General features: G+C 62.6%; 2 protein-coding genes across 6 annotated transcripts in view; both read right to left on the bottom strand.

Moving 5' to 3' along the window:
* Window positions 1-1,168: 1,168 nt before the first annotated feature.
* PANX2 (pannexin 2) lies at window positions 1,169-10,695 on the bottom strand. The gene is made up of 3 exons (XM_082420481.1): window positions 10,272-10,695; window positions 2,776-4,206; window positions 1,169-2,420 (listed from the first exon to the last, which is right to left on the bottom strand). The coding sequence occupies exons 1-3, from the start codon at window positions 10,495-10,497 to the stop codon at window positions 2,077-2,079; spliced, it is 2,001 nt and encodes a 666-aa protein (XP_082276607.1). The 5' UTR covers window positions 10,498-10,695; the 3' UTR covers window positions 1,169-2,076.
* Window positions 10,696-15,475: 4,780 nt separating this feature from the next.
* The window catches only part of MOV10L1 (Mov10 like RNA helicase 1), a 32,803-nt gene continuing 24,011 nt past the window's right edge, over window positions 15,476-24,267 (bottom strand). For 3 of the 5 annotated variants that reach the window (XM_082421587.1, XM_082421586.1, XM_082421590.1), the window contains 11 exons: window positions 23,961-24,069; window positions 23,505-23,677; window positions 22,862-23,008; window positions 22,276-22,397; window positions 21,996-22,095; window positions 21,739-21,903; window positions 20,252-20,425; window positions 17,723-17,872; window positions 16,860-16,967; window positions 15,979-16,299; window positions 15,476-15,871 (listed from right to left, as the gene is read on the bottom strand). In XM_082421587.1, the coding sequence (XP_082277713.1) occupies window positions 15,680-15,871; window positions 15,979-16,299; window positions 16,860-16,967; window positions 17,723-17,872; window positions 20,252-20,425; window positions 21,739-21,903; window positions 21,996-22,095; window positions 22,276-22,397; window positions 22,862-23,008; window positions 23,505-23,677; window positions 23,961-24,069 (1,761 nt within the window). In that variant the 3' untranslated portion in view covers window positions 15,476-15,679. Of the gene's footprint in view, window positions 15,872-15,978; window positions 16,300-16,859; window positions 16,968-17,722; window positions 17,873-19,997; window positions 20,426-21,738; window positions 21,904-21,995; window positions 22,096-22,275; window positions 22,398-22,861; window positions 23,009-23,504; window positions 23,678-23,960; window positions 24,070-24,267 lie in introns of those variants that run through there. The other 2 variants (XM_082421588.1, XM_082421589.1) reach the window with 2 other exon arrangements.

A 24,267-nucleotide genomic window follows, 5' to 3' on the forward strand; every position in this document is an offset into this window, starting at 1 on the left:
AGTTGGGGGACTTCCCTGGTGGCACAGTGGTTCAGAATCCGCTGCCGGTGCAGGGGACATGGGTTCGAGCCCTGGTCCGGGAAGATCCCACATACCGCGGAGCAACTAAGCCCGTGCGCCACAACTACTGAGCCTGCACTCTATAGAGCCCGCGAGCCACAACTACTGAGCCCGTGTGCCACAACTACTGAAGCCCGCGTGCCTAAAGCCCGTGCTCCGCAACAAGAGAAGCCACCGCAATGAGAAGCCCGCGCACCGCAACCAGAGAAAGCCCACACGCAGCAACCAAGACCCGATGCAGTCAAAAAAAAAATAAATTTATAAAAAACAAAAACAAAAACACCCAAGTTGGGATGCAGCCCCGGATGATGGATCGACCGCAATCCCGGGAAGCCCAGCCTGCCCAGCTCAGGGTTGCTCCAGGGAGGGGCCTGCGGAGGGGCTTCGAGGAGGCCAGGCCAGTCAGGCCTCCACACGGTGCGGCAGGTGGTCCCACCCTGATCTCGGCTGAGCCCCCTTGTGATTGAGGCCCGCACCCCAGCTGCTCTAGCCCCCAGAGGTTTCTGGCCCAGCTGCCCCGCCACCTGCCTCCAACGAGCCTCTCTTCAGACCCTCGGGGTCTCCTGCTGTGGCCTATGGTGTGTGTGACTCCTTGGTGCACGCCCGGGACCAGCCTCATCCCCACCTGCATGCTGGGCCTGGTGAGGAAAGCCGCCCCCCACCCGCGATCCCCGTGACATGAACACCTCCAGAGCACATTAGGGGCACCCCTTCCAGGAAGCCCTCCTGAGTCCTGCCAGTTCTTGCTATTCCCCCCAAGTGTACCTGGCAGCCCCTGCCCTCAAGCATCTGATGGGGGGGTCGGCTTCCTGGGCGGGGCTCACTCCATCTCCACTGAGTCTGTGTGAATCACCCTGTGGCCCAGTATGCACGCACGTTAGCTGGAAACCACAGTGTGTCAGCCGCATGACAACTGTGTGTTCTCATTCAGCTGTGGATGCAGCAGGGCCCCCAGGCGACCTGGAGGGCATCGGGGCGCCTCCCACGGCCCTGCCACCCCCCACCCCCAGCACCTCCATCCCGTGCAGGTTGGGTGGAGGCCCTGGACACAGGAGGCCTCAGCTGGACCACAGGCCTCCGGCAGGATGGACCACTCAGGACTCAGGGGTATCAGAATAATCTTTATTGATATGCTCGGTGCTACCTTGTTAATACTGTCACGTTGTCGCCGTGGCTGAGGTAATAGGGACGGCCCCGCCCAGCGCCGGCCCTGGGCTCCCACGGAAGCGTCGTGGACCCTCGGGCGGGGGGGTGCTGATGGCCTTGGAGGGGACGTGGTTATTGCGTTGGATTCCTGCCCTCGCTGGCACACTGGCGCCCTCGCCCAGCCTCACCCCGTGCCCACTCACGCACACACTCGCACACTTACCCGCTAATGCACACACCCACTGGCACGCTGGCGCCCTCGCTCTCTCGCCCGCATGCTCCCACACACACACACAACATCCTTTGTTTTGAATGCGTCTGAAGCCTCCTGGTAATAAATATACTCGCTAGTTACAGTAATCATAGTAAAATAAAGTACAGGTTTGTCGGGATACGAGGAGAAAGTGCACGTTGACCTTTGACTGGAGGGTGGCCCCTCCCACCGAGGGCTCCCGGTCCCTGCAGGGGGCAGCCCTGAGGTGCCACCACCCCCAGCTCCCTCCTGAGTTGTCCTGCCACCGCCCGGCCCCTCACGGGCCAGCATCCCAGGCCCAAGACAAAATCAACTAAAAAAATAAATCTTCATCTCACAGCCCGAGCGCCTGATGCAGGGGAGGGGGGTGGCAGCTCTGGGCCTTTCTGGCCACGGGCCCTACAGGGGTCACGGCCAGCCCCTGGCCCAGCCAGCGCCCCGACGATGCCATCTGAGGGGCCGGGTAGGCGAGGCGCTGAGCCCCGTGGCATGCGGACAGGAGGCCGGGGTGTGGGCAGTGCCGGGCGAAGCAGAGGCCGCGTCCACAGGGGGCTGGGGGCAGTGGCACACTGCGGTCATGCAGGGGGGCCTGCGATGGCCTGGGCAGCCCTGTCCCCTCAGAACTCCACAGTACTCACTACTGTCCTGGGCTCCTCAAAGGTGGCGATGAGGATCTGCTGGGGAGGAGGGATGGGGATGAGGCTGCCCACATCCGGGGGGGCTCGGGGGGCCCCGTCCTCCTCCTCCCGTGCCTCATACAGGGTGCTGATGTGCAGCAGCGGGTGGGTGGCGTTGCGGCTCAGGATGGCGAGGGGGTCAGGCTTGCCCAGGCTGGCTGGCGACAGAGGGGCCGTGGCGGGGGCAGCGGAGGGCGAGCAGACGTGAAACGGGCCCCCCGAGGGCAGCGTGGCCCGGGCTGGCTCTGCTGGGAACAGGACCTCCTTCTCGGGGAGCGGTGCATCTGCAAACAGCCCAGAGCACAGAGCCTCTGGAGGCCCCTCTCCCCACCTGCTGCCTCCCCGCTCCTCCCGCCTGGCCGGCTCGAGCTCTGAAGCTCCCGCACACAGCGGCCGGCCTGGGGGGACTCTGGCCGCCCCAGGAGCAGTGGCGCCCGTTTCCAGAAACTTCTTCAGGTGCCGAGCAACCTTACCGTGTGTCCCCGCCAGCCCTTCATCCCATGTGCTTCACAGGGCCCTCGAGTGAGGGTCCCGCCTGTCGTCACCCTGGCAGCTGGCTCCCTTGCCCACCCCCTGCTTCCATCCGGCTGGTTCAGTCCTTAACCCCTGTGACGCCCCTCCAGCCCTGCCCATCCCTACCTGTGGTGGTTGCCGCGGTCAGGCCCAGCCCACACTCCTCTGCCTGGGACAGGAAGCCCCCTTCCTGGCTCCGGGAGGCCGGCAGGGCGGCAGGCATGGCCTCGGCCTTGGCCTTCTTGGTGCCCAGGATGTAGGGATGCACGTCCAGGGAGAAGTGGCGGGCATGCTTCTTGTCGGGGGGCGGGCCCGCGTCGCCCCCGCCGCCCTTGTAATGGTGCGCGGCGCGCGCGCCCGCGTCCAGCAGCGGCGCGATCAGCGTGTCGGTGGCCGTCTTGCGGCGCACGGGCTTGGGCTTCTCGGCCTTGCTGTTCTCCACGCGCATGATGGCCAGAGGCTCCTTGAAGGGCTGGGGCAGTGGGTTGCTGGTGGGGATCCACTTCATCTTCTTGCGGGGCCGCTTGACCACGGGCGGCTCAGCGTCGCCCTCGGGCTCGGCGGGGTTGGCGCTGGGGTCCACGGTCTGCACGGCCGCGTCGCGCACGGTGGGCGTGGCGTCGTGGTTGGACTGCGCAAGCGCGGCCAGCAGCTGCCGCACCACGTTGTCGTACATGAGGTCGCTCTCGTTGGTGATGAAGTCCAGCCGGTTGAGCGACTTGATGTGGTCGCGGTTCTCGTTGCAGAACATGGCCAGGATGTTGATGTCGCAGAACTGCGAGCGGCGCCACTGCCGGCGGGTCTTGATGCCCACCTTGTGCAGCTTGTCGAAGATGAAGTTGCTCTTGCGGAAGATGAAGAGGTGGACGAGGTTGACGAGGATGGTGAGGTTCATGGAGCAGAGCAGCACGATGTCCACGCCTGCCACGATGCGCTGCAGCTGCACAGACGGCAGCTTGCAGGTGACACGCACGGCCGGGCCGCCCCCCGGGGCCGCGCCCAGCGCGCAGGTGAACTCGTTCTGCTTCTGGGTGGCGTAGTACGTGCACAGGTAGGAGATGGGCGCCACGCTGAGGAGCAGGATGAGCAGGTGCCGCGCCAGGTAGAGCTTGGCCAGGAAGTTGCTGCGGCCGCGGCGCTCCAGGTACTTCTCGAACAGGTTCTGCTCGGGGCTCTTCTCCTTCTCCGCGTTCTCGATGATCTCACGCCGCTCGCGCTCCGTTATGCCGGGCCCCTTGGATTGGATCTGCTTCTCGATCTTGGGCGCGCGGCCCTCAGCAGCCCGGTGGTAGCAGTTGTCGATCTCCTGCAGCAGGAAGTTGAGCTCGGAGGTGAGGCGCGTGGACGCCAGGAACTCCCAGCCCAGCGCGGGCACGTACATGATGGCCGCGAAGGCCAGCAGCGAGTAGGGCAGCAGCTTGTGCTCAAACAGCGACGGCCACAGGCTGGCGTCCACGCCGGGCAGCGCGTCCCGCAGCTCCGTCCAGCAGTAGCCGCGGGCGTACAGCGCCTGGTCGCGGGTGAAGTTGTGCGGCGTGTAGCAGTAAATGGGCTCCTCTGGGGGCAGAGAGGAGAGGGGGCTGGGGGCGAGCCGGGCATCAGACCCCTCCCGCCTGCCCCGCGCTGAGTCCCCTTCTGCACATCTCAGCGTGGTGGCGTGGGTCTCACCCCGGGTACCCCGCCCCTCACGTACTGCAGTCAGCTGTGGCACAGACAGAGGTGGGTTGGGGGTGGAGGGTACAGCCGTGCCCACCCCGCCTTGGGGGGCCTACCTGCACTTGGAACCTCAGGCCCCCCTCCGAGTGCCATAACGTCCCCATGTGCACACAGGGACGAGTCCCAGAGAGGGCGGCACAGGCCACACCACTCAGCCGGGGCTTCTCTTCCAGTGGCACAGCTGGACCAGCCCCCAGCCTGGCACTGCCCCGGGCTCCATCTTGAGAAGGGCAGGAGGTATCCTGGCCAGGTCCTACCTACCCAGAGGCAGTTACGGTGGCACAACTAAAGAACAACAAAAGTGGCCCTGCCTGCCCTTGAGAGTTGAGGAGTGTCCCCCCAAGACCCACTGTCCTGGGAAGGGCAGGCCTGGGGTCCCTGGACACTGTCCTGGGGAAGGGCAGGCCTGGGGTCCCTGGACACTGTCCTGGGAAGGGCAGGCCTGGGGTCCCTGGACACTGTCCTGGGGAAGGGCAGGCCTGGGGTCCCTGGACACTGTCCTGGGAAGGGCAGCCACCCCGGGGATCCGACAGGGAGGATTCACCACCCAGCCCGCCATGTCACGCAGGAAAAACGGTCGTCACTGAGCTGTCTGCCCCCAGGTGAGGAGAGGCACAAACCAACAGCGGAGAACGGAGAACGTGGGACGCTGTCCCCCCGCTCCCTGCCCTCCAGCTGGGCCTCCCGGTGAACGCTTCTCAGAGGGGAGAGCTTGGCCGGCTCGGAGCCGTCCTCAGGGCAGGGCGTCACCGTTCACGGCCCCTGAAGGCCGGGCCACTCGGCCGTCAGGCCAGGCTCCAGTCCTTGTCACCACAGACCGGGCGCGTGTGCCCTCTTGCCAGTGGCAGAGCCCGGGCCCCCCGCCCAGAGGGCAGCGTCCCACCGACAGGAGGTCAGTGCCCCCAGCCCGACCACAGCTAGCGTACGTGCCAGCCCGCCCTAGCCTGGACCCTCCCTCGCAGCCCCCAGGGCGGGTCCGCTGAGTCTCCCTCTGCTCCAGCGTAAGCCCCTCACCCCACGAGGCTTGACACCAGGAAGCAGCGGGGACCAACGCACCTGTCTTGTCTATGTCTATCTGTCTGTGCAGGCCCCTCCCAAGGCCTGCCCCACATTAAGCCCGGCCTTTGAGGCCGGGAGAGGCAGATGGTCACTGCTGGTGCCCCGGCTACACATCTGGGCACGGAGACCCCACAAGTGCCTTTGGTCCCAGCGCACGGAGGTCATCTGGCCTCTTACATACATACGCAGAGCCCCAGCCATTGCCCCCAGCGGGACAGCCCCGCACCATCCTGAGGGTTGAGGGGGGCTTGAGGTGGGCCTCAGGATTGCCGGAGTGGGGCCCACAGCTCGTTCCAGGTGGTGTGGTCCAACGGCCATGGCAGCAGGACCTGGGGCTCCACGTGGCAGGCACTGGGGAGTCACGGAGGGCCTGGGAGCAGGAGTGACAGGCGGGTGAGCTTTGCTTGGCTGTGGTGGCGAGGCCAGGGGCTCCATGAGGAAGCTGTGCCATGGGCACACGAGGGATGGGGCTGGGTCAGGAAATGCTGGTACCCACAGCCCAAGGCCCCTGACGAGGACACAGATTTGGGGCCTAGTGGTGAGTTGGGCTCAGAGAACATGGAAAAGGCACAGGATCCCCCCTCGTGGTTGAGAAGATAGCATTTTATTCACTGGCTTTTTGTCCTCACAGCCAACTCCAGGCCAAGGAAGGGCAGACGCTCTTCTCTGGGGGAAAAGGACGCCGGGGAGAGGTCCCCGGGACCCCCAGGCCCCTGGTCCAGGCCCCAGGGGAACTGGGAGGGTGCCGCGGCTCTGGGGCACGGAGGGGGCCTGTCCCCTGGCCGTGAGTGCTGCAGGCACAGGGGAGCTGGGTCACCCGTGGATGGAAGCAGGGCCCCCATGGGTCCCCACGTCCTCTCACGTCTGCCACTGCCCCCTGGCTGCTGGGAGGGGAGGAGGGATGAGCCCTGGCTCAGGAGAGGCCCAGCTCCAGGGCCCCTCAGGCTCTACACCAGGGTCTCTGTCTTTCCCTGACCTGCAAAGCAGGTCCAACAGCCCAGCAGAGACCGGGTGTGTCATGCAGGTGCCTCAGGACACACGGGTGCAGTGACCCTGGCCCGGAAGAGCTGTGGCCGCATGTCCTGACTTGAGCTGCAGGGGCCTGGGTGCTGGGCCGGACTCTGGTTGGGGGTGGGGGCGACCGCTGAGCCAAGGGCCCTGGGCACCGGGCGCTCAAACGCTGCGGTGCCAGCACGGGTGTCCGACGGGGACATGCAGACCCAGCCAGCTCACCCAGGACACCTTTCCTGAGGATGGCACTGTGGACTCTGGACCCGAGCACCCCAGGCTATGCCCCGAGAGGACACCGGGGCCAGGGTCCTCGCAGCCCCGGGCGCTCCCAGAGACCCCGTCGTGGAGCGCGCAGGGCTGACTGCGGTGCCGTGGAGAACATCGAGCCAGAGCAACAGCCAGGGCTTGCGAGGCCGCCTCGGGGAAGAAGCCGTGTGTGCGATTCCGAATTCGCTGCAATTCCGGGGCTGCTCCCGGTCCCCAGGCCAAGCCCAGCCCTCGACAGCGTCCCCTCCCAGCCCGAGCGCCCTAGTTCCTTTGGAGACCCTGCCTGACGGGGGGTAGAAGAGGCACACCCGTTACAGGCATCTCGGAGATGTCGAGGGTTTGGTTCCAGACGCCAGCAATAAAGCGAAGATCACAATGAAGCAAGTCACACAAATTCTTTTCTTTCCCAGTGCGTATAAAAATAATGTTTATACTATACTGTAGTCTATGTCTACATGCTGTATGTATGTCTAAAAACCAATGTACATACCTTAATTAAAAATACTTTATTGCTAAAAAATGCCACCCATCGTCTGAGCCTTCAGCGAGTCGCAATCTTTTCGCAATAGTAACATCAAAGATCACTGCTCACAGGTCACCGTAACAAATGTATTAATAAGGAAAAAGTTTGAAATAGTGTGAGAATTACCAAAATGTGGCACAGAGACACGAACTGAGCAAATGCTGTTGGAAAAATGGCGCCAGGAGACCTGCTCGTCGCAGGGTTGTCACAAACCTTCAAATCGTGAGAAACGCAATATCTGCTAAGCACAACAAAACGAGGTCTGCCTGTGTTTGGCTATTTTAGGAAAAAGCAGCTGTTGGTCCCCTCTTCCCAGGGCCCACATAACATCTGGAGAAACCGGTAACCCTTCAAGGCCCCGCTCCCCCGCCATCCTCTCTTTTGGCCGCGCGCCTGGCTGGCCCTCCGCCCGCCACTGAACGGGTCTGCACAGTGGGGGTGTCTGTGGAGCCACGGGGGCCTTCCCGCCACCTGCCACCCTCCAGCCTGGGGATGCGCACAGGCCCCGGTGTTCAGGGAGGTCCCCGCCTGGCTGGCTCCTCACCATGAGCCCAACGGCCAGCATGTGCTTGCCCACGTGTCACCAACAGGCAGACACGTCGGACCCCCATCCCCCGCACCAGGGCACCAGGTGAGGATCTGGGTGCTGGGTGGGCTGGTGGGGGTGAGCACCGGGTCCCCTCGAGCCGAGCCGGGCTCCAGTGGATGGGACGTGGATCCTTCCAGCAGTGGCAGGACATACCCACACCCCTGGGCTCGGAACCTGAAGGTGGGTGGTGACCCAGTGCTGAGGGGACGGCTCGCGTGTGCTCCTGTCTGGGGGCGGGGGATGCAGCTGGAGGGGCCTCCAGCGCCCCTTGAGGGTCAGAGCTTCTGACCTCGCTTCCTCTTGCCCCTCTTTGGTCCACTGCAGTGGTCCCCTACTGTCCTCAGATCTGGAGAAGGGACCCAGGGACGATTCTGAGCTCTGTGAGGAATGCCAGGTAGACGGACCCTGATCCAGGAGAGCAGGAGACGCAGCCGCCACTGCCCCGAACCGCGGGGGGTGCAAGGGGACCGCGCGGCCTCAGTCACTCAGCAGCGGGAGAGCTCGTGAAGCCACTGCCACCCCCTATTTGCTCTGTGACCTGGAACAGGATTACCACGGGGCAGACCTGGGCCCCGCGCGCCAGACACGCTCCACCGGGTGGGTTTTGGGTCGCGGGATGCTGGGCCGCAGGACCGGCACCCGCCTGCCCTGGCTCAGAAGGCCTGCCTCGCCCTCGCTAGGGAGGCACCGGGCCCCTCCTGACCAGCATCGGGCCCAGGCGTGTCCCCAGACACACACAGGTGGGTGTGAAAGGGCAGGTGGCACAGGGAGGCCAAGGGTACCGCCAGGAGCAGAGATGAAGGAGTCGGGGAGACCCAGAAGCCCAGCCTGGCTGGATGCAGAGGTGCTGAGGCCCCCCGACGTGGGGGGAGCTGGTTCACAGCAGAATATCAAGGTGGTGGCCCTGTCCCAGGAGGTCGCCTGAGGGCGTCTGAGTCCTGAGCCTGCCCCACCGTGTGCATCTGGAGTGGTAGGATTGTTCCCCCAAAAGATGTTCTAGCCCCAAGCCCTGGTACCTGTGAATGTGACCTTGTTTGGAAAGAGTCTTTGCAGATGTGATCAAGTTGAGATGAGTCACGCTGGATCAAGGGAGCCCCGATCCAATGACCGGTGTCCTCATAAGAGGAGGGAAATTTAGACAGACACCCAGCAGGAGGTGTGAAAACGCAGGCAGAGATCAGGTGATGCGGCCACAATGAAGCCAAAGAAGGCCCAGGACTGCGGAGCCTCCAGAACTGGAGAGGCAAGGAGGGACCCTCCCTGGGGCTTCCGGAGCATGGCCTGCCCACGTCTGGATTTTGGACTTTGGACCTCCGCACTGTGAGACAATAAGGCTCTAGTGTTTGGAGTCACACGTTTGTGCCAACCTGTCAAGGCTGCCCCAGGAGACACCTGTGCACAGCCTGACTTCCCCCCCAGGCTCCTGGGGAGCGTGCTGACCCCGGGAGTGGCCCCACCCGGGGGGAGGACGAGGCAGCCTGGACAACGTCCACCCTCAGGTCACAGGGTCCCCTAACGGGTGAGTCCTTTGTGCAAGGAAGTCTGTCCACGTCCCTCAGGGGAGAGTCGCCCTCTCTGCCACGGGCTGGTGGGCTGCGGAGGGGCCTCCCTGGACATCTGGGCCCTGAGACCGCTTGCCAGCCAGACCCTGCGTGGGGGGCCGTTTCCCGTCTCCAGCCGCCCACCCACCTGCCTCGTGTGGACCCTTGGGCCCCGGGAGCCCACTCCTCCTCCTCCTTCCTGCCTCACCTGGGGTCACCTCTCGTTAGGAGGCCCTCAGGTGCTGCCCAAGTGCGCTGAATCTGCTCAGGACCACGTCTGTTGACGGGAGCTTCAACCTCTCATCACGTCCACGCTGCCGTGGTCACTGCCCTTGTCCGGTTTCTTCTTCTACCCGCACCAGCCTCACAGGGGCTGGGCCTGCTGCTCCTCCAGGCCCTGCCTGGCCTGGGGGGCCTCTGCCCAAGACCTGCCCAGCCTCCCGGTGCCCCCCAACCAACCGACCAGAATCTGCCCACTTCTCAGGGTCTTCATCCCACCACCCGCCCCAGGACCCTGCCCAGAGGCCGTGCTTTGGTGTCCGCTGTCCCCATCACCTGTAACTTCCTTTCTTGGTCCCCACCTGGCCACTCCTCCTTCCCTCAGACCCTGCCCACTCCCCCTTCTGGTCGCCCCTCTTCCACGCCAGACCCCACGTCTCCTTGATGCCTGCGACCGCCGGGTCCGCCCGGTGTGAGCCAACGGAAGGTAAATTCAATACATCGGAAGAGAGGGGTCAGGGAAGCAGCCCCAGCGACCGGCGACACATGCAAGGTTGGGGGAGTGTTGAGGGTCTGCGGGGAGACCCCGGGGCACCGCCCACACTGCCGGCCCCAGTGGGGAGGCCCGCGGCGGCTGGCGCAGCGAGGGTGGCCCGAGAGGGCACGCGCCCCTCCCGCCGCGCGCCTCCGGCCTCACCTGCGAAGTTCTTGGTGAAGACCAGGGTGACCAGCAGGATGGGGACGAGCACGGTGCCGATGGTGACCACGCGATCGAACGGCAGCTCCAGCTTGAGCTGCAGCAGCAGCGCGGCCAGGGCGCCCGCCTTGTCTTCCTGCGCGCCGGGCAGGATCAGCTCGCGCAGCTTCTCGCCGGCCAGCAGCGCCGTCGCCATGTCCGCGGACGGCTCCAGGAGGTGGTGCATGGGGGGCGCGGGGGGCCCAGGGCGCGGGGCCCGCGCTGGGGGCGGGTGGCGCTCCGCCGCCGCCCCCCGGGGCAGGGGTCGGGCCGCCCGGGCCGGCGCGGGCTGCGGGGGGCGCAGGGGCCGCCGCCCCCGCCTCGGCTGCAGCCCCGGCGTGGCCCCGGCGCGTCTTTCCGGCGGGGGCGGCGGCGGCACCCCCCCGCCCCGAGCGGCGGGCGGCGGCTGCGGTCCCGCCGCGGGGAGGGGGCTGTTTACCTGCGGCGACGCGCGGCGTGGCTCCGCCCCCCCGCACGCAGATGCGGCGCCGGCGATGACTTGGCAAAAAATATTTAAATTAAATAAAAATGAATGAACAATGGTTCTTCCTCTTCCTCAGGGCGGGGAGGAGGGGCAGGCCGAGTGGGGGGGCTCCCCTCCCCCGAGGCGCGGGCGTGGCTGCACGCGGTGGAGATGCGGCGGGGCCGGCCGCGTCCTGGGCCCCCGTCCTCCAGCCCCGCGTCCCGGAGCCGCCCCGCGGAGAGCGGTTCCTCGTCCGCCTCCCGCACCCGCTCTCCGCTCTCTACCGAAGCCTGGCCGCCACCGTGGGCGCTGAGGCTCCCACCCACCCGGGCTGCTGCGGACACAGACGGGGGACTGCCACCCGCCACGCGGGGCGGCCGGCCGGCGGACGCTGCGGGGCGTCTCCTCACGGCCTCTGCACTGCAGCCGTCGCCCCGGTGTCCTCCCCCCGCCCCCCCCAGCCCGCGTCGCCTCCACGCGGTCCCGCGGCCTCTCTAGCCCTGCACCTCCTCCCCATCACCCCATCCGTTGCCTTGGTCAATGGCATTCTCCCGGTCGGCCTGTGCCCGCATCTTCCTGACCCTTACCCCCTCCACTCCGACACCCCCGTGCCCACCCTCAGGCACCACCCCTCTCGCACCCTCCTGGGTTCGGTCTCTGGCGCAGAGCCCAGCTGCCACCTTCATGCCGATTGACTGCCAGACTCGCTGTTTCACTTCTTATTCTTTCATAAAAGGTTCCCATCCTACTGTAATAGGATATACACGTGCTCTTTATAAAATATTTAGCATAGTTGGAGTTTCAACTTCACTCAATAATTCATCCAACTATGTCTTAAGCACCCATATTTGCAGGCCTTGGGTCACTGCTGTGAGCTAATTTCCCACCCCCTGCCAGGGGGCCTCAGAGAGGGGGGATGTCCTCTACAAGCCTGAGCTTCACACTTTTTTTTTTTTTTTAAAATATTTATTTATTTAGGCTGCGCCGGGTCTTAGTTGCAGCATGCACGCGGAATCCAGTTCCCCACCAGGGATGGAACCCGGGCCTCCTGCATTGGGAGCGTGGACTCTTAGCCACTGGACCGCCAGGGAAGTCCGGGGGTCGCTGTGCTTTTGAAGACTCACCAGTGTTTCTGAGCGACGCCCACCCGTTCTACCTGTGTACTGCTCACTGAGGGAGTCGGGCTGCTTCCATCCCCAACAACCCAGACACCTCCAGTCAGGGGCTGGCCTCTCCCCTGCAGCAGCACGTTTCCGTGATCCCACATGCCAATGGAGGTCCCCCCCATTCTCCTTTTCCCTTATTTAATGGCTTAGGTATTCATGGCCTTTCCTTTTCCGTATACGTTTTGGAGGATGGGGAAGGTGGAAGTCTGCGCTGCCTTAGGCTGTTCCATCGGTGAACAGGGCACGTCCCTCCATTACATCTTCTGTGCCTCCTGTAATAGAATCATTATTTCTCTGTAACGTCTTGTTGGTTCTTCAGGTTACTTCCTAGACACCCTGTAATAGCTCCGCTGTAAACAGCCGCCACTTTCTGTGGTGTATTTCAGTTGGTTAGTCCGGTTAGGAGAAAAACCGCTGGTCTCCGTGTGCTCTCAGAATTGGCAGGTGGCAGAGTTGCCACTGGAGCACAGCGGGTGTGCGGTGGATGCTGGCAGGACGAGCGCATGGCGCCCACAGGACGGAGGGCGCAGCCGGGGCTGGCGGCTCTGCACCCCTACCCCCATGTTACGGCAGCCCCTCCGACGCTGTCCTCATCCCAGAAAGAGGCCTGGGTGGGGAGGTGACACCTGGTTAGGGGCTCTGATCCCGCAGAGGCTCCGAGCTCCGCCCTCCCTGCCCCTTGGGCAGGGGTGGACAGCAGGGGCTGCGCCGGCCCTCACCCCCGGCCGGCCCAGACTGGGTGGCTACTCTCCCCAAATCCTGTCTCTGGGGCAGGATGGCATTAGGGGGGCAGCCTGCCCTTCCTCGTGCTGATCCACTGACATGTGGCTTTTGACACATGGAAGGACTTTGGAAGGTTGAGGGACATTACTACAGCAAAACCTTCATTCTCATCTCTATTTAGGTGACGTTTTATCAGCTCGCATATCAATGAAGACGAAAAATAGGAAAAAGCCTAACGCTGAACCCTGTCTTATTACTTGGGCGAACCCCAAGTAATGTTCGCCCTTGAAGATGGGCGGCTCATTAACTGACGCATTTCCAATTGTACTTCGACGTTCATTTACGAAAATTCGCCATGTCTGTGCCTCGTGTTGATCGAGTACGTACCTAACGATTCTGAGAACACAGGAAGTTCTTGTTCCCAGGTCTGGCCGCATGGTCTCACAGATTAGGACAAACGACCCCCTCGATGTACTCCAGGTATTTGTCTGGGAGCAGCCGAGGGTGCTGGATAGGACAGGCCATGGCACAACACGGCAGAGGGTCATCTCACCCCACACTTGGACAGCAGGTGGGCTGGGAGCTCTGCACCACCGGCCCCCTCACTCTGGAGACTGGAGCCACCGCCCTGGGGTCCCCAGGCACCTGGCGGAGGAAGTGGAGCTGGTAAGCTGGTCCACTCGAGCCCTGTGGCACTTCTGTTGGCCCTTCGTTGGCCAGAGCTCTCAGCCAGCCCTGCAGGGCTGGGTGGGGAGGCAGGTCACAGCCCACCGTGTGCCCGGGAGAACAGACCCTCTGTGACGCCATAACTTTCAACCCAGCACATTCCACACTGGGGTGCCGTTCTGTGGGAAGGAGGAAAAACATGATGTTTACAGCTGTGAAAGGACAGCTTGCTGGGGTCCTTTTTAAGTGGACGAGGGCGAGCGTCAAATTGCAATGGCATTTTGAATCTGTCGGAGATGCTGAAAAGGCTGCTGGAACTGTTCTACTTTAAAATGATAACATTTACAACACGCTGGGCATGAGCAGTTTTAAAAAGTGAAAAGCTTGGATAACTTACGAACGAGGGGCGGGACACACAATTTCCAAGTTTCATTTAGGGGATCTCTGTGCAGCCACACCTACCCACGGTGCGCTTTTTTTTTTTTTGGCTGCCTTGGGTCTTTGTTGCTGTGCGCAGGCTTTCTCTAGTTGTGGCGAGCGGGGGCTGCTCTTTGTTGCAGTGCGTGGGCTTCTCATTGTGGTAGCTTCTCTGGTTGTGGAGCACGGGCTCTAGGCACGCAGGCTTCAGTAGTTGGGGCACGTGGGCTCAGTAGTTGTGGCGCACGGGCTCTAGATCACAGGCTCAGTAACTGTGGCGCACGGGATTAGTTGCTCCGTGGCTCGTGCGATCATCCTGGACCAGGGCTCGAACCCGTGTCCCCTGCATTGGCAGGCGGGTGCCTAACCACTGCGCCACCAGGGAAGCCCCTGTGGCGCCTCTTACCTCTGCTCCACGGGGTGTCCATGCTGGTCTAGGTGGCTCGGCCTCCCACAGACTCTGACCCTTGGCGGGCAGGCACCGTGTGCTTCTGCCCACAGGCAGCAGAGGTCCCTGCTTGGGCACCGGCCCCCATCCCCATCCAAAGGTCACATGGGGGCGCCTGCCTGTTCTGGCCCAGCCAGGCTGTGCAGCGCCCTCCTGCCCTTGGCACACAGGTGTGCCCTGAGTACTGCCACCCCAGACACACCTCTGGGTCCCTGCTGAGATGTTCCCTGGCCCGCCCAGCCCCTTACTGCCCCTTACTGCCCCTTACTGGGATACTCGCCCAGCCCCTTACTGCCTGCAGCTCCTGCCCTGGCACGTGGTGGTGACCAAATCCTGCCACTCGCCACCAAGGATGGAGGGTGGGACCAGCCACGTGTACTCAGCCAACACTGGCTCCCCCCCGGAATTTCTAGGTCTCCACTGTCACCGGTTGGTGTCAGAGGCCCGGCCCCCAAGACCCTGCTCTGGAGAAGGTGGCATGGCAAAGCAGAGTGAGCTGGACTGGGACCCGGTCACGGAGAAGACCAAGGGGGCAGAGCCAGGTGGCAAGTGGGCAGGAGATGCAGACCGAGGGGGTTCAGCGGGACCCTGACTTCCACTCAGACTCTGCCAGGTGGGGCTCGAGGCTGCTCAGAGTGACCTGGCAACTGTCCTGGCCGCCCACGCACGCAGCCAAGGCCAGAACCTTCTCGTGTCCTGACAAGCTACTGGCTCTGTTTCTGAACCCAGCCCTTCCCCCAACTGACCCACAGCAGCCATTTGTGGTGTGTCCGCAGTTAGGAGAGCCCAACCCCAGGCCTGGGGGCCCCAGTGGGCCCCGGGCTGAGCCACCGGGGCCTCTACTTCCCCACCTGTGAGCCAGGAGACGGCGTTCCCAGTGCTCACAGCTGTCGGCAAAGGGACAAGGCCCTGAGGAGCAGGGGTGGGGGCAGCCAGTCATGGGGGTGCTAGGGTCCTGGGGTGGCCTTGGGACCCCTGGTACGGACACTGTCTGCCCTGTCCCTCCCGCCACGCCCTCCACCTCTGCAGCACCCACGGGAAGGTCTCTGTGGCCCTGCCTGTGACCTCCAAAGACTCGGATACAGGCCCCGCCCAGCTGCAGCAGGATGCAGGCGGGGGAGGATGCTGACCCCCACCCCTGCCCTGCCGGCCCAGCCCTGGGCAAAGGCCCCCAGAGCCCCCAGGCTTCACACAGCTGGCGTGTGAAGTGAACGTGGCTCAAGGGCCTGGAGGCCATGTGAAAGCCTGACCGCCACCCCCAACACTGGACGCAGAGGCCACGCAAGTGTCCCACTCAAGCGTTTATTTCGGTGACAGCTGCAGGGACTGCCCAGGGGTGGGCACAGGCTGCGTGCGGAGCTGACAGCAGCGAGAGCAGACGTCAGACCAGGGGCCCCAGGCCCGTGGCCATGGCTGGAAACTAGGCAGGCCGCAGCCCAGATGGCGTTCCCTCGGGGCGTGGAACGCGGCCTCTGGCCACCGCTTCTCAGCAGGGGCTCTGCTGGGCAGAGAGGGGTGGCCGCACACCAGGCCATGGCAGCAGACTTGGAAATGCGGGGTCCAGTGAGTGGGGCTCCCCGTGACAGCTCAGGCTCGCGCTCAGGGACCACCGCGGGGGGCTGGCAGCCTCCTCTTCCCAGGGTGGTCTTACGAGGGGCACTGAGGTTTGCTCATTAAGCTGTGAAAGGAAGGAGGCGCTGACCTCAAATGTCATCCCAGGACCGGGTGGAGGGTGGCCGCAGCCCAGGGGCAGGGCCCACAGGGGCAGGAGACGGCAGTGCTCACTTCTGCAGGGGCTGCAGCTCGGGCGGCAGGTTGCATCCCGTGTAAACCCCATTCGCGATGCTGTACTCCAGCAAAGCCCCGAAACACGGATCCTGATGACACACGAAGGGGCGGGGCTTGTACCTGACAGCCATCCCGCTGCCCCACTGGGCCCCTCTCCCTGAGCCCTGGGCCGCAGCTCACCCTGACAAGAACATGAGGATTTCCCACCACAATCAGCAAGGCTTTGGGTCTGGTGATTGCAACATTAAATCTTTTTGAGTTGGACAAGAATCCCAAAAAATATCTATCATCTTCAAATATGTCTTCATTTGACCGCACCTCAGAAACACAGAGATGGATAAAAATAGTGTTTAAAATTTTTCGGTGTGGAAAGGAACTCAACATATAAAAGCATTTAAAAACGTTAAACATCAGTATGACTCCATCTGTGGTCAAAGAAGAGAAAGACAGTGGGCAAGGAGCAGGCCTCACCGCGTTCTGTCTACACCCAAGGGGATACTCCAAACACCAAGGGGTGACCTCCGGGTGCGGGGTTTGAGGCAACGCTGCTTTTCCTCCTACCTGAACTCCCCAACCTGCCTGCAGTTAACACGCACTGTTCATAAAGGGAATTTTAAAGAGAAGAACAGACTTCCGAGAGCCGAGCCACCCTTCCCGGCCCGCAGGCTCCTTGCCAATCCCGCCCCTTCCACATCCCAGCCCTCCTTCTCCAACATTTAACTACTTCTTCCTGGGTTTCTGTACTTCTTCGTTTTGTTTTTTCAAAAAGAACACCCTACAGTTAACTGCTCGAGGTGACGGCCCAAGGCCCCTCCTGCCCCCGGGAGGCCCCGCACGGCAGCCAGCCTGGCGCGGGCCCCTGGGACAGGGGTACCTACAGTTGAGATGATGATAGCCAGATACTCTTGCCCTTGAAACTCCTCCACGGATCCAACCTTTACATCCATCAGATCAACATTTCGCAAAAGAATTCTGATTTTCTCCACCTTTGAACGAGATGAGATCAAAGATAAAATTTCACACATCTGACCATTCTTTACATCGTACAGCGTAAGCTGAACGTTAACCACTGAGCCCCCGTGGCCTTTCAACCCCTGGTCTCGGTTCATCAACTCGAAGCTGCTCACAGCACAAACCCCGATCTCAGGTGGGGTGTACGGGGCCGGGGCAGCACCCCCCAGGAGCAGGGCTTTGCGTCAAGAGGTGAGGACTCCCTGTGCTGAGAGTGGGGGCGGGGCCAGAGCGCCCCCTGGGGTTGGCGGGGAGAGAGCGCCCATCCAGGGGATCCCACCCCCGGGGCCTGAGTGGTTATGACAGGAACCAGGCTGTGTGGCCACAACAGGAAAGCCAGGAGGAAGAGGACGGGGGGACGGTCCTGAAGGGGGGGGCAGCTGATGAGCTGAGCAAGACCGGGGGTGTGTGAAGATCTCCAGAGGGCGCTAGTGAAGGAGAAGCAACTTGAAATTGTGAAAAGGAACATATAGTACTTGGACAAAAGCTCAGCTCCTGCCAGCGCAAGAGGCTGGAGGGCGGGGACCAGAGGCGGCTCCCTCAGCACCCAGGGGATGGGCCTTCTCACACCCAGAGACCGCACGCGCGCCGAGGTGAGGTCACCATGTGTCCCCAGCCCCCGCCCCCCACCCCACCCCACAGATGCAGAGAGCGCCGTGTCCACCTTCCTGCCTCAGACCCCCGAGGAAGGCAGGAAGGCGCAGAGGAGCTGGCTGGAGCAGACCCACACCTGCTTCCGGTAAGGCGTGATCACGCCGATGTCGCCGGCGGACACCGGGCTGGAGATGCTTCTGGCCAGCAGGCAGCAGTAGCGCATGACCTGGACGGCCTCGGCAGGGCTGAACCACGACGGGCTTCGCCCCTCTCGAGCTTCGTCGCCCTGCGTTAGCAGGAAGACAAGAGAATGGCAGGTCCGTCACAAAACGCCCTTTTCTCGACAGGAGTCTGTGAAGGGCCTATGAATTAGGGGAGGCGTCAGGGTGATGGCTCAGCAGAGACAGAGGAGCCCTGCTCTCGTGCAGACCTGTGTTCCAGCAGGACAGACGGACGCTCAGCAGTAAGGACTCGTCCTGGGTGCACAGATGCCGGGGCAGGAGGGTTGGCTGGGCGTGTCTGTGAACTGGGACCCCACCCCCTGCCAAAATGCCCCTGCGTCCTGGCGAGAGCACACCTCGTGGACTGGGGGAGGCGGCCGGCTGGCTGATACCTATTTGGCCACAAATTTTTAAGAGCAGAATTTACAGGCCCTTGTTCTTGGTCAGAACCTAATAAAATTAGAAGTAAAATATAGGTCACCCAAACAATCTTAACCGCGTGGAAATATACTTCTTTAGAACTCCTGGGTCAAAAAGGAAAATAAAGTCACAAGCACCTCGACAGACATGAAGACACACGTGGAAGGGCAGAGCTGGGAGGGCGCGGCCACCCGAGCCCCTGTGAGGAGGACACGGAGCACAGGGGCCAAGCGTCCATCTCACAGGAATTACGACAAACGAAGCAAAGATGAGCAAGTCAGCGAGGGGAAGGGGTCAAGAGAAAGCTGAAATTCATGAAGCAGAAAACAGGTGAAGATAAAGTCCAAAGCTGGTCTTCCAAGTAGACCAAAGGCCGGTGCCTCTCCTGTAAGGGGCCAGACGGTAAGAACCCGAGGCTTGGCTGCAGCCACGCTGCCCACTCAGCCCTGCCGTCTGGGCGCAGGCTCCCGGCTCCCGGCCGCACTTCCTTTAGGACAAGACCCCAGTTGCCTTGGGCCCGGCCCCCCTTGGGCGCTCCTGGGGCTCAGCTGCCCCCTCGACTGGGCCCCTCTGCGAGATGCCCTGGGCTGGGGACAGAGCAGTGAGGCAGATGGGGGTCCTTCTGGAGCTCTGGGGGAGGGGCTGACGAGGGGAGCATATAGGTGACACCTGGAGGTCTCATTCCAGGGACGGAGCGCCCTGCCGGGGAGCGAGGGCCCTGGCAGTGCTGCAGCCTTGTCACAACGGACGGCAATGCCCTTTTGCTCCAACGGTGGGAGCGGACCCCGCCGTTCCCTGCGAGCCAGCCCCAGAGGCCTCACCCTCATTTTCTTCTGGGGGCCCAGAATGGAGCCAGTACACGGTCAGGCCCCCGAGAAATACCCACTAAATAAGGTAACCTTTCTGGACTCTGTTCTTTTCACACCGAGCACCTCCATCTCCACAGCTCCATGGTAGGTTATCCAGTGGACCTGGAGTCTCCATTTCCTTCTACACAACGTCTCTGCACATTTGCCACTCCCTTCTACACCCAGTTTTTGTCGCGAATGAGCCTACTGTGACCCTTACGTAGCTTGCAGGAAGCACACGGGCTGCTGTGGGCAGAGCTGAGCCCTCCTCAAGGCTGTCCCTCCACCGGGAGCGCGGGTGCTCTCGGGCGGACCGCCCCTCCTTGGCTGACGGCTCTGCTGCCCCTGAAACCTGGGACGCCTTCGAGCAGAGGCTGGGGGAGCGGCATTCCTCGAGGGGCCTCGTGCCTAGCGACCACGCTGGTCTCCCCACAGAGCCCCCTCTTCCTCCAACTTGCCTCCATCCAGAGGATGGACACCCCAAGCCACACCTGGACACACGAACCCACCGCTGACAGAGCGGCTCAAGCTAAACGTCGAGGGGCCAAGCGCTGTCCCCGGGAAGGCAGGCTGCTGAGAGGACGGGCAGACACTGCTCCAGCCCCAATTCTGCAGGAGAGTTTGGCGGGGGAGGGGGTCACGCCAAACCTGACTTCTGGTTCTAACCACCAAACTCCCAGTACAAACTCCCTGGTTTTAGTGAGCGCTACCGGGCATCTAACACCTCCCTCTGGGGACCCCCCGACCCAGTGAGGTCTGGGGGAGGGCAGGCTCTGTCCCCAGGATCAGTCCTCCCACTCGACACCACCGAATCACAGGGGGAAGGGGTGGGGCGGCGGCCGGAGCTTCCTCAGGTCTGCTCACCTCCCAGCCCCCGACCAACCCTGTCAACTCCCTCAGGATGCCCCCCTTCGATGCCCACCTCGGGCCAGCCCCCTCCGGGGCCTGCTGTGCAGTCACCTGAGTGCCAAGGGGCTGGTTCTGCGGGGGCAGAGCCCCCTCCTCACTGGCTTCTCTACCCCGGGACCAGCAGGGAGCAAGCCCACCACAAGCTCTCAGGAGATGCTGGGTTAATGACACCGGGTTAAGGACCAGATTCAACATGGTAACCAGGACACGTGTAACCATGGGTAGCACTGAGGGGTCGCCCTCCTGCCGAGCCTGGCCCACACCCACCCTCACTCCGTGGAAGATGAGAGGGAAGTCCTTCCTGAGTAACTTCTCCCAGCCCAGCAAGGAGGTCACCACCCTGGGGTCTGCGCAGACTTCCAGCTCTCGGTGGTAGAACAGTCTGGACGGTAGGGCCAGCAGAGCTGAGTGGGACCTGTAGTTCTTCACGAGCTTCGTCACCTGCAGGTAGGAAGCAGGGGCAGGTCCAGGGCCAAAGCCAGCACGTGCACCCGACGTGCCTCCAGGGGAAAGGTGCCTGGTCACCTCGAATCACACCCGGGTGGCCCTGCCTGTGATGCCCGCCCCCGTCACCTCCGCGGGACTTGGAAGCGCTCTTGGCACCTCCACCTCGGACGACTGGGCTCTGACAGAGAAGAACAGGAGAGAAAGTGTCCCTGTGCGGGGCTGCAGGCTGTCTGCAAGCTGCACCCTGATTCCCTGTGTCGCGACCCCGGCCGTTAGAGCAGCCCGGGGAGCCGGGCCCTGGGCCCCGAGGCAGGATGGCTGCCCACAGCCAGCCCCCCGAGGCGCCGTGGGACGAAGCACCAGGACGGGGAGCAAGGACAACTTTGCTTCCTGCCGCCAACTGGCTGGGAAGTTCATCCTAGTCTTTCCTTTTTCCTGGGGTGAGAAGGCCAGAGGCCCGGGACTCTCCTGCTGACAAACTTCAACTCAGTCACCAAGACGGGTCCAGCCTCTGAGACACTGATCGAAACCCCAAACCCGACTCGGCAGCACGGCTCCTCCCTGGGCCGGGCTGGGCCGGGCCCCGCGGTGCTGGCCTGGACACCTGCCCGCCGCCCCATCCGCCCTGTGCCCACGTGCCCTCCCTGTTCTCCAGGGGCAAAGGGCCCGGGGCTGACAACCCGGAACGCGGAATAGGCCCCAGGCAGTTGCCCTGACCATCTGACCACCATCACCGCACCTGGCTTGCTGTTTAAAGTCCAGAGGGGAACCTCTCCTTGTCTCTGTACTGGGAGAGCCCAGAGAATAATGTTATTGGCTCACCTCAACAGGGGACCCCATGGACACAAAGCTCCCGAGCTCCAGGGTGCTGGGGGCTCCTGAAATGCAGACCCTGAGGCCCATCCCTCTGCGTCATCAGAGGTCGGCTGAGAACCCAGGAACTGGCACTTTCACCAGTACGTCGGGAGACCGCAGACACGCTGCCTTCTCTTCCAGGTAAACTTCCAGAGCTCCCTCCCGTTTCCCACAGTGACACAGACTGAAGCTCTCTTACTGAGCGGCTGGCACTGCCTGCAAGGGCCGGCCCCCCAGGGAGCCCCTCAGCAAACCCTGGAAGCAGTTCCTGAGTTCCTGGGACCGTGGAGTTGGTGCAAGTGCCTCAGGTGCACTTTGGGGGTGGTGGCAGAAGGAGGGTGGGCTGCTTGGGCCCTGCCCCTGGGTGTGGCTCGGGGGACACAGGGTGGTGAGCTCCCACGTGGGCCCCTCTGCTCGAATCCCAACAAGGAGCACGTGGGGTCCAAGCTCACCAACAAGGGGTTGTAGGCACCACAGGCTCCAAAAGCATCTTCGTCTCGCAGATACGCTGGTCGGGACATCAGTCTCTCCAGCATAGAGACGTGCAGCCCATAGGCCACGGCAAGTCTGGACTTGATGACCGGCCCGAGCTGCATGGGGTCTCCGGCCAGGACGACCTGTGGCACGAACAGGATGGCCTCAGGGTGAGTCCCCTGGTGTGTGGCGGGCAGGGGCCAAGGTTGGGGCGACCGCAGTGCGTGGGCCTCACCTGGCCGCTGACGTCTGAGACCAGCCCCAGGGGGATGAGGCACTCGGGCTCACTTGCCTGGCCCGCTTCGTCCACAAACACGTGCGTGAAGTGTCCGACTCTAGAGCAGGCACGTTCCCGGGGTCACTCTTGTCCACGTGTCCTGCCCAGAAAGGCCTCGTCTCGCTGCCCGGGGCGCCTGCCCCCCTGCTCCTGCCCGTGCCCGCGGGCACCTCCCGACTCTCCGCGAACACACCACCTCCTCCTCCCCGCCTCCGCCCGGGACGCCCCAAGAGCCCACCTCAACCCTATCTGGTAGAAGAGCCCTGCGCTGCTGCACGTGGTGACGACCACCCTGAAGCGAGAGGCCTTCCAGATGTCTTCCCCGTCTCTGCAATACGGCCTGATGGTCTCTGTGATGCTCTGTGGGGGGCAGGCCACCTGCCAGGTTACTGAGCATTTCTTTAAACTGGACATAATCACAAAGCTGAATGGAATTCTAAATGATAACCTCATCCTGCTGCCACTTCTTAGTTGTGACTCAGTATTAAGATTGTTTTTTATATCAAAACGTCTTATGTTTTCCTATCAATTTAGTCCACGTTTTACAGACTCTGGAACCATGAATATAACAGAGAATCCTGCAGATCCTTCCCCAAGACAACCACATACATTTTCTAGATTCAATCTCGTCTGTTAACCAAACTGGGAGCTTTTACAGCAAACCAACAGAACCAAAAAGCAACTGTACCTTTGGGGAAAAATAAGAGAGTCGCAGCAGCATTTAACAAAGCTGGGAACGCCCAGAACGTCACTAAACGTTCAGGAAGGAACGAGCCCTCGTGTTCCGGTGTGGTGTCGGGACAAGGTCCGGGGAGGACGCTCACCTCCTCGAACCTGCAGGTGGCGTTCACGCGGACCATGGCGCCCAGCCGCAGTGCCTGGCTCTCGTGCAGCCGCAGGCACACGAGGTCGGTCGCGCTGTTGGAGGGCGCGCACACCAGGATCCGACTGTCCGGCAGAGCGTGGAAGACCTTCCCCAGGACACACGGGAGGCAAAAGGGGACGGGTCAGCGGCCAGTGCCAAGCCCACCCGCGAGGGCTCCTGACGTGGACTCGCTGCGTGGGCCCACGTCACCCCTCACGCGTCTGAGCCTGGCCCTGCCACTGTGTGCAGGTGGCGGAGTCCCCATCTCCCGGACCCTAAACTGCCCGGGTCTGGGTACCCACGGGCGACCCGAGTCCCCAGCGACGCAGGACACTGAACACACAATGTCCACAACTCAATTTAAATCTCGATGGAGGCGCCAGACACTTGTGCAGTTTCTATTCTGAAGTGGAGTGATTCCTGTCTAAACCTAGGAAATGAGCTCTTAGAGTCCTATAGCCACATAACAAACTTTGCTAAACATGAAACGACTGGGATTTTCCAAACTCTTTCCAACGTTCTCACCCATGGTTTAAACCGACGCTTCCCGACGACAGGCGCGCACAGCTGCTTACCGCGCCCCCGGCCCCGCCCGCCGTCACCTGGAGAACAGCCTCTATGACGGTCACCGTCTTCCCGGTCCCAGGAGGCCCGAAGAGCACATAGGGGACCGGGCGGCAGTCTCCACTCAGGATCCTCCTCACCGCCAACTGCTGGTTTTCGTTGAGCAGGGCGTTGAAAAACTCCTTCTCTCTCGCTTTCGGGGCTCCGCTGACTGCGTCAAAGGGGAGAGACAGGGTCGGCGGAGGTCACGGCTGGTCCCCTCACGACCCGTCCCAGCGTCACTCGCGTTCAGGACAGTCGGCTGAGAGCCAAAGCGCAGGCCACCCCGCCCGCTCCCCGCGTCACCTGTGCAGTGTCACCGAGGTGTTAAGAGTGGTTGTTAACAGGTGGACAAGAGCAGCCCACCATCAGGAAGGTCAGGACACATGTCTCCTTGGCTGCCCGAGATCCCCCCCACCAAGTCCTGCAGGAGCTGGCTTGGTCCCCAGACTCACCCAGCCCGTCGGTCTCTGTGGCGAAGGCCCACGGCCCTGGTGTGTCTTGGGCACCCGCCCGCTGCTCCTCTGGGGTGTGCTTAGTTTGGTCCTTCAAGGCTTTCCTATTCTAGAAAAATCATGCAGAAAAATGGCTTAAAAAGAAAGCTTTGGGACTTCCCTAGTGGTGCAGTGGTTAAGAATCCGCCTGCCAATGCAGGGGACATGGGTTCCATCCCTGGTCCGGGAAGATCTCACATGCTGCGGAGCAGCTAAGTCCGTGCGCCACAACTACTGAGCCTGCGTGCCACAACTACTGAAGCCCGTG

This window comes from Balaenoptera physalus, assembly GCF_965194825.1.
Source record: "Balaenoptera physalus genome assembly, chromosome: 13".
NCBI classification, from domain to species: domain Eukaryota; kingdom Metazoa; phylum Chordata; class Mammalia; order Artiodactyla; family Balaenopteridae; genus Balaenoptera; species Balaenoptera physalus.

What these genes read in the sequence shown, in the direction of transcription:
- PANX2 (XM_082420481.1), bottom strand. Translation starts at nt 10,497, where the DNA reads ATGCACCACCTCCTGGAGCCGTCCGCGGACATGGCGACGGCGCTGCTG. An exon ending in CTTCACCAAGAACTTCGCAG is followed by an intron (nt 4,207 to 10,271) that starts GTGAGGCCGGAG and finishes CTCTGCCCCCAG; the next exon opens with AGGAGCCCATTTACTGCTAC. An exon ending in GACCGCGGCAACCACCACAG is followed by an intron (nt 2,421 to 2,775) that starts GTAGGGATGGGC and finishes GGCTGTTTGCAG; the next exon opens with ATGCACCGCTCCCCGAGAAG.